Source organism: Chondrus crispus, genomic scaffold (genome assembly GCF_000350225.1).
Source record: "Chondrus crispus Stackhouse genomic scaffold, scaffold_207, whole genome shotgun sequence".
Taxonomy (NCBI): Eukaryota; Rhodophyta; class Florideophyceae; order Gigartinales; family Gigartinaceae; genus Chondrus; species Chondrus crispus.
This window is the reverse complement of record NW_005179081.1, coordinates 2,248-11,162: the sequence shown is the minus strand read 5'-3', so window position 1 is coordinate 11,162 and position 8,915 is coordinate 2,248. Positions and strand designations below refer to the sequence as shown.

At 48.5% G+C, this 8,915-nt stretch overlaps 2 protein-coding genes; both read left to right on the top strand.

The window, feature by feature from the left end:
* The first annotated feature begins 991 nt into the window (after positions 1 to 991).
* CHC_T00003943001 (hypothetical protein) lies at positions 992 to 5,208 on the top strand. XM_005715189.1 is given in 2 exon segments: positions 992 to 3,982; positions 3,983 to 5,208. The coding sequence occupies 1 exon segment, from the start codon at positions 992 to 994 to the stop codon at positions 3,980 to 3,982; it is 2,991 nt and encodes a 996-aa protein (XP_005715246.1). The 3' UTR covers positions 3,983 to 5,208.
* Positions 5,209 to 5,519: 311 nt separating this feature from the next.
* CHC_T00003942001 (hypothetical protein) lies at positions 5,520 to 6,326 on the top strand. XM_005715188.1 is given in 2 exon segments: positions 5,520 to 6,089; positions 6,090 to 6,326. 1 exon segment carries the CDS (start codon positions 6,090 to 6,092, stop codon positions 6,324 to 6,326), a length of 237 nt encoding a protein of 78 aa, XP_005715245.1. The 5' UTR covers positions 5,520 to 6,089.
* The last annotated feature ends 2,589 nt before the right edge of the window (positions 6,327 to 8,915 follow it).

The window sequence follows — 8,915 nt, the reverse complement described above, 5'->3', positions numbered from 1 at the left end:
GCCGTATTATTAGTCTTTACACCGGGCGGCACTAATGCCTAGGGTCGACTGTACTGTAGCTCGTAGCGGTTCGAGGCGCAACAGCAGTCCCAGTGGTCCGAAATGGCCCGGTGTGAATCAAACGGCAATAGGTACACATCTGAGGGGTACCCAGCACCCGTTACAGATATAAATACGGACCTTTGCCCGGCCCAAAGTCTATGTATATAATATGGGCATTGACTTTGGACCGGGACTAAAAATTCATTATTCTGAATTTTTAGGTGATTTTATGTGGCCATGGCTACTCTTCTGTGGTGAGTTTCCCCTGTTGCCACAGCGCCATCACAGGAGTTTCAAAAATGAAATCCAGGACAGCTGTGCTATCCTTACTTTTCATGGTCGGCTGGTGAGAAGCCTCCGTTTCCGCGCCAGTCGTGTCCGCTCCACCGTCGCTTGAAATCTATTTGATCGCTTCTCACCTCGACCGAGTCTTGCCTCAAGGCGTAGCCCTTCGGCCCCTGGCGTCACTTTGGAGAGAGCGTTGTCCTCCTCGCTCCCACTCGGTTTCCCGGCATCTTTCTCTCAGATATCTAACCCAAGTTTCGCTGACTGTGCTACGTGGGCGATACTTTCATCGCACAGTAGACCAACTGGCCACAGTTTCTGGTCAGGTTCATTGCACTAAATGAACGATAAGTGATCCGCTCGTACAAGTTCCCGTATTGGCTTTTGTCAGCTAATACAAATATATACTTCACCCTCGTGTACCGGAACTCTCGCGTTTTAGTTTCATCTTTGACAGTTGGTTTTCTATAATTCTGCGGGACCTGTTGTGCCTTCACTCTTAACTTGATTGAAGGTTGCGAGGTTACTTCTGCAAGTCATGGACATTGATACTACGCCTCCTACGCAACATCACGAGGCAAGACCGGGAATTCCGTTGGACCTGTTAGGAACTGATGAGGTGATGATGGAAGTCGACCCGGAGGTATCTATCATGACTACTCCCATGAATGGGAAAGAGGCCAACAAATCAGGTGTCTCTCCAACGTCCGGGTCTCAATACATTTTGGGGACATCAATTTCGCCATCAACGCATCAGGCTGCATTGCCTCGAATAGCCCTAGAATGGGGCTCCCCTACGCTGAGATCGTTGCCTTCCCCTCCCGTCGTTCTTATTACAAATTCGGATTGTGCTGCATGGCCAAAGTTTAAGCTTGATCAGCTGTTTGTCGAATGGCTCGCACGCCCAGAATCGCGGAAATGGCTCATGGGGCTCCTGGATGATGTCCGGGCAGGCAAGACCCCAGACATTGGAGCAGAACAGACAAGTCGTATAATGCGGACGGAGCGCTCTTTATCCCCGAGTCTATCTCGATCACCATCGGCCGCAGCACCTTCAGGTCTTGCTGCATCTTCCCAGCAAGCTCCAGGTTCGCCCGTCTCCCGCCTTTTTCGAAATCATATTCCATTTGGAGACTCAGATTCATCTCCACATTCACCTCCAAATGCGCCACCCGGCGTTCTATCGTCGTTCCGCCCTTCCTTGACTCCAGCAGCTGCAGACTTTGACCTGGGCAGAAGTGGTTCAGCGTCGCCTCTTGAAAATGAGCAGTCACACGCGAAGGATCGGAACTCGGTTGCTTCTATGAAGAGAACAGTTTCCGCAGCGCACAAGAACAGCCTCTCTACGTCTGCCACGGGAGCAGGGGGACGTCCGATGGAAGCAGGACTGGATAGCAGGACTCCGTCGGCTCTCACTGGCGCCGTATCATCTCCTTCGGAAGAGTGCGTTCGCCGGCCTGCAGCAGACAGTAAAGCACTGGACCGTGTGGCAGATGGTATAGCAGGGATGACCGCTGCCGCTGGCAGAGACCAAGCGCCTGTTCAAGGATCAGGAGGCGGGCGTGATGCAACGGCGTTCAGCAGAGCAGATGGAGAGTCATTGCACAATAAAGCGCTTAGTGTCTTGTCGGAAGAAAAAGCTGCAAGCGCAGTGGCTTCCTCGGCACACGGTTCCACAGAGTCTACATCAGTCAGAGGCTCTAAGCCGGGATCCACAAAGACCTCAGTGGAAAAAGGAACGACGGTCGGACAAGGTCGTTTAGAGCAGAGAGGAAGTCATGCAAATGATAGCTATACAGCAATTCAGCCAGACTCAATACCGGCTGAAGCTCTTGCAGCAAGGACGGCGCAAACGACTTCTTTAGGGTCATCACAAAACGAGCTGCATGAAACGCTCGGGAAGGCAACGGCCCTCGATAGTGGGGTATCGCCAATGGATGAAGGCCTCGTTTCCTCCGCGACGCCACCCCTAAAACCCCGTTCTGTGCCGCAAAAGGATACCTCCATGACGGATGCAACAACCCTTCAGAAGAAAATGAAGTCTATTCCCAGGTTTTATTTTCCATGCGGCAAAGATGCGGAAGAAAGGGAAAGCAAAGAACGCCAGACTATTATTGACTTTTTTCAGAGCCATCGGGTGCAGAAGAATGCGCATGGAGTCAGTCGCGCCGAGATCGCGGAGCTGGTCGCGGAAGCAATTGGGCTCCCGTCGTACTTCGCATCCATTGTATTCAATGCTATTCTGGAGTTGTTTCCTCAAGCAAGTGCTGAACGGACACGGCAAACTCCGGACGATCAGCTGGACGTATCTGCGCCACAGAACGAGGAAACTGCCATGCGCGACGTCATTCAACGAGATAGCGGTGCCGGACAAGTCAGCATTGCTAGTTCAGTGGACGCGACACCCTCCAGAAATGAAACCGGCGGAACGAGCTCTGATACCACGATGGGGGATGTTAACGATATGCATACAGATGGGCGGCGAGTGAATGGATTTCACGCCAGCTCCGGAGCCCAGGGCGACTCGACACCAACCGCTGAACCTGCCACCGCGGGCGAAGGCAACGCGGTAGGGGCAACGCAGGGTTGCACTGGTAACGAAACTATCGAGGAAAATCAGTTTACTGCGTACTACAACAAGATTGCCGCAAACTCCTCAAGGGAAGCACGACTTTTTGCAGCATTGCGAGAACCACATGCAAATCGAGATTATTTGATCCCAAGTGACTTTAAGCCACTCTTGCGTGCATTATTGCTTTGCCATCAGGGACTTGCGTTTCTGCACGCCACCCCAGAGTTTCAGCAGAGATATTCTGAAACGGTCATTGAGAGAATTTACTTCGGCTGCACGCGACAGCACAACGGAAGGCTGACTTTAACCGATATCAAGCGATCGAAGCTGCTTGAAACCCTGATACACGTCGATGAAGAAGAAGACATCAACCGAGAACGCAAATACTTCAGCTACGAACATTTTTATGTTTTGTATTGTCGTTTTTGGGAGCTGGATGCCAACCATGACCTGCAAATTGATAGGGAAGATTTAATGCGATATGGGAGTCACTCCCTCACGTATCGCATCGTTGACCGTATCTTTGGTGGCTATGCACGTCCTCTAGACTGCCCAGAGAATCCTGGGTTCATGTCTTACACAGATTTCATTTGGTTTTGCCTTAGCGAAGAGGACAAGACGAGTGATACTGCAATCGACTACTGGTTCCGTTGTGTTGATATGGACGGTGACGGACTCATAACAATGTATGACATGGAATTTTTCTACACGGAGCAGCTGCACCGCATGGAGTGCTTCGGTCACGAACCAGTCCAAATACGAGATATTCTATGCCAGTTGCTTGACATGATCAACCCCAACGTAAAACCCCCTGTAATCAGAAGAAGGGACTTGAAAAAGTGCAAGCTTGCCGGCAACTTCTTCAACGTTCTCTTCAATCTGAACAAATTTTTCGCGATTGAAGCAAGGGACCCCCTGCAGATTCGACAAGAACACGCAACTCCAGATTTGACGGATTGGGATAGATTCGCAGCTTTGGAATATCTTCGTTTGAGTGCTGAGGAGGAAGGGGAAGAGGATGAATCTTGGGAAGATGTCTGTGAGGCAGCCAATCCGCTCATGGCTGGAGAGGCTCCTTTCTGAGTATGTCGATTGCAGTTATGACTTTGTCCAAGTAACGAACGCACAGATGGGGGAAGAAACTTGGACCGATACGACGATGCCGCTACACATTGGCGATGTCGGCAGTCTTCGTTGCATGTTCAGCAGTGCATTATGGGGACGAATGGGCGACATGTCGAGAATCTTTTAGGTGCAGCGTAGCCGTTCGTGTATTGTGAGAAAGGCTCACATGCAACACTGAAGGAATCCTTTAATTAATGGGACATAGTCCCTGTATCAATTTAGACATGCAGATCACCCAGAGAAGGACTATGTACAGAGCAGGATAGCATATGGCCCTAGACTTCAGTATGGAAAGTCTTGGCACCGACTGGATTTCGAAATGGGACATCATACCCGGCCAAAAGTACTGAAAGTTCTTGACCAGCTTGGGCTGGGTTTCTAAAATGAATAGCTGCAAGGAAACCCGCCGCTATCGCGCCTTTGCAGTTTTGTTCGCTGTCGTCGAGAAAGACACAATCCGACGGAGCGACGCCGGCGTTTTGTGCTGTTCTCCAGAAGGCGCTCTTGTCTGGTTTCCGGATTCCTTCTTTCCCACTGATAAATGTCCAATGAACACCAAATCGAGTAGTGAGATGCAGGGCATCCTCTATCAACTCTGCCCAAACAGGATAATTTGTGCATAAGTGGACCTCTATTTCGGCCTCTTGAAGTGCTTGCAATAGGGCCGGAATCCCTGGAATGAGGGAATAAGATTCTTTCAGATACTGTTTCAACTCAGGAACATCGACAAAACGATGATCCTTGAAGAAAGTCCGTGCGATTTCGTGTTCTGCGACTTGACCCTTTTCGAATTGATGCCAGAGGCCGGGAGTTTTGGCATCGAGAAAGTCCTGGAAGGAAGGAAAGCCGAAGTATGAGGACATGCCGTTAAAGAATGGGTCGGTGACGAGGGTGTCGAGGACATCCGAGACCAGCACCGGCGCTGGCCTTGGCGAAACAGAGCAGGTCATTTGAGTGCGCTGCGAGATTCGAGTTCGGAAAGAATACGCTGCTGCAAATGCGGGCGGAAACATCGTTATTGCTCAAGAGTGTTTTCTGCAGCTCGGTATACTCGTGATGAAGGGGAAGAGCAATGCTCAAGATTTTTCAGTTCTGCCACGCCAGGCCTGCCTACTCGTAACGTAGTATAACATAACGACGAGTGTGAAACGACGACATAAAAATGAGCCTGGTGAACTGTGCGATACACTGGCGATGTACTGTACAGCTTAGAATCTCGATCGCATCTGGAGTTGGGGTTGGGGATTGTTTTTTAAATGTTGAAAACTGCACATGCAGGGTTGTTTTTTGAAATTTTTGGGGTCACCGCACAGTGTAGATTCTGTTTCCATCAGACTTACAGTGCCGCCAATGTGGCTGCGATCCCTCGTGACAGACTGGTTCTACAGTAGTAGTACGAAGGTACAGTATATGACATAGGTGGAGAACGTTTTCCCGTTCCTCTGGTATCTGACAAGGCCAGAGCACCTCCCAAACAGACGTGCACTTCTATGGAGCAAGACTTCCACCCTGAGGCTCTGCATTGATCAAGTACGACTTGCAGGACAAAGCTGCCTTCCTTGGGCATGGGCGATGGGTCAGACGGCATCTACAACGATACCACCGATACCACCGAGCCGGATCGCGGACGAGTTTGTGCACAAAGCTGTCCGCGAAAATCAAGTAGTGGTAAGAAATTTCGAGTGAGAGGTGCTTCCTACGTTCTCTTCCATTTTTATTTTTCCCTTCCCTAACCCCAAGGCTCTTTTCTGCTTACAAGCGTAGATTTTCAGTAAGACCACTTGTACATACTGCAAAGCCGCAAAGAAGTTGCTTTCATTCGAAGCCGACAAGTTGCAGGCGTTGGGGTGCACAACTCCCGCACCAGCAGTTGTTGAATTGGACGACGGTACCATCCCACCAAGCTTTGCACGCGAGGTCCAAACCGCTCTGGGACGAATGACCGGCACCACAACGGTCCCTCGCGTTTTTATTGAACAAAATTTTGTCGGTGGTGCGACGGAAACTGCGGAATATGCAAGGTCAGGTGGTCTCAAAATGGCGCTGATGAAGGCTGCAAAGTGTGATGTCGATCTTGGCGACAGAAAATAGATATCTCGGCAGGAAGCGCTGTCATGCTCTTCCTAGTTGCGGTTATTTTTCTACAAGCAGTGTACGAAAGACACATATATTGATTTTTTTTGACGAAAGTAACGTCTTTCCTGTGCAAAGTGGTTTCTATTCACTATCGCACGTTTTGCCCGTCGTATCGCAAAGCTTTGAGCACAAACGTCGAAATAATTTGTATTTTTTCTTGACTTGACGCCTGTATTGCGATTCTCGAGGACGAAGCCGCAGGGGACGCATAGTTAACATGAGATATGTAGATTTTGAATCAGACAACCTTGTACGGTATATTACTGTGTAGACTCTCTTTAGTCAGACCCGCTGCAAGATGCACGTTAGCGTCTCGCAGGTTCGTACATCGCAATTATTGGGGATTTTGATCAGGAGGGCGTTTACTGTCAAAGAGCCATTGACAACAATGCTGTTCGAAAAGGGTGAATCGAATGGCGTTTGTGGTCTTGTTTAAAGTGGCTTGGTACAGTATGAAGGTCATTGCGGCATCTACTGCGGTCAAAGTGTGACCGGGGACAGTACCGTATCAGCCATCTCGCTCCCACAGGGAGATGCAACTTTTTGCGCTTCGATGCGGGGGACGTGAAGCGGGAGTGTAGCTCGTCAGCGCTGACAGATCCATGCATCGCTCTGATGGGCGTTGAATGGTTCTGTATCGCAGTATCGATCGAGTCATCATGTTTGCACTTCTTCAAGGAGAAGTCTGCTTTGCGCTGCTACAGCTAACCCCATCCTACCAGGCAATCTGGAAAAGAACAAGCTCGAAAGTTTGTCAAAGCCCTTGTCTCTAGTGGTCTATCGGACCATTGTTCTCATATGAGGACAACTGTCCTCACATACGGGCACCTTTCGATATGTTTTTTTTCTTGCCTTGCGCTTTGTCGAAATGGAAGGAAAACATACCCCCGCCACTGTACATGACTTCTCCCTCGGCACCGGAAAGAGCTTCGTGAGAATTGCATCTTGTTACTTACGTTTTTGGCAAGCCCCGGTCGGATAGACATGTCTAGTGTCTAGACGACAAGCAATTTGACCTCATATGAGGTCAGTCATGGCCTCATATGAGGCCAGCTTTTTTTTGCAAAAATATATAAATTAAATCGAAACTTTAAAACATTCAGTTTGGACACCATTTCTTTAACGTATACGCGCTCGGCAATAACATCTTGCAAAACATTGGGATGGCGGTTGTCAATGCACAGAGAGACTAAGAATCTAATGAACTATCAATGATGAGTTGACTTTTTAAACAGGCGTTTTGGTTTCGAAGATATCAACATAAAACGTTTTGAGGTTGGTCAAAAAAGGCTCCTTTTTGGGCATTTTAAAAATGGCTGGAGAAGACATGCAGATCTCACCAAACTCCACCCTTCCACAACGCAGAAGTCAACTGCCGTGTTGAGAGTATCTTTTTTCCATCTTGTTGAGCTAGCACAAGTCGAGAAAAATAAGTTGAAAAGTGACGTCATATGAGGTCAAATGGCCTCATATGAGGTCATTTGTCACCTAGACACTACACCCAGTTACTGTCATTAGTGTCACCTACAGTATTTTTCAGGGAACATTTTTGAGGTAACTTACATGATTTACTGTCGGTGACAGTATTCCCCTGGTGACACTGTTTTACGTCTGTTTCTAATTATTGTTGGTGACTCTAATTTCAAATTTCAAATTAGCGTCACTGGCAGCAACTGCTGGAACTGCTACACTCTACTACATCATTGATTGTGATCATGTACATCGATGCCAACAGTTCCAGGTACAACTGGTTCTCCGTTGAAATGGTTCCGGTGCTTGTTGATAATGTTCTGTAACTTCGGAAACAGCTGACGTTCCTCCCATAAACCATTCGTGTTTAAAGCCATCCCTGTCCTCACCATCGCCTTGCGAGCAAACGTCATACCCTCACTATCCTTTTGCTCATTGACCTCACGCACAGCAGCACTCGCGAGTCTCAGAAAAAAGATTTCCCAGGATCGGCCAGCTTTCCAGAACCATCCGTCCACCTTCCCTCCATGATCATCTGCATTTTAAATGCCCTCCATCTCGTACACCATGCTCGCTTGATTTTTTGTATTACAAAAGAATCGCAAGGTTGAATTAAATGTGTGGCATTCTTAGGAAAGTATCTTATTTCAGTATTAATCCCAATGGCAGCTTGGGAAAGTGAGACTGTGTTGTTATGGCCGCTACAGTTATCGACGTACAGTATGCGCTTTCGGCCACCTGGCAATGCTCTAATAACACGTCGTTCTTGCATCCATTGATGCATTACCTGCGAATTCATCCAGACTTTAGGTCCGCTACGGTGGGAGACACCTGGGACATTGTCAGGTACACCACGGATAGGATAACTCCGGCATTGATTTTTGAAAACCATAAACGGATTCTGGAATTTTGCCTCAACACCTCTACTGAGCTTTACCAACATAGTCATTCCCTCTCCTCCAGATGCCACATCTGCATACTTAATTTCTTCATTTCCCATAAATCCCAGCGTGCGCCCGTTATCATAGTTGATCACAAAGTGTGTCTCATCAGCGTTGCTCACATCGCCTTCGTTTAGTGTGCCAGCGTGAAACTCACGACAAAGCTGCCCGAGATGAAAAGAGACTTCCTTTTCTATGAAAGCCTCCTTGGCTGCGCTCGTCAACAGCTTTCCCGTATGGGCTCGACTCACAATACAAAAACGATCAGCAAATGTCTGAATCCATCGGGCATTTATCTTCATGATTATGGGAACATCTGTGCGCGGATCCATAAAATTTAGAGA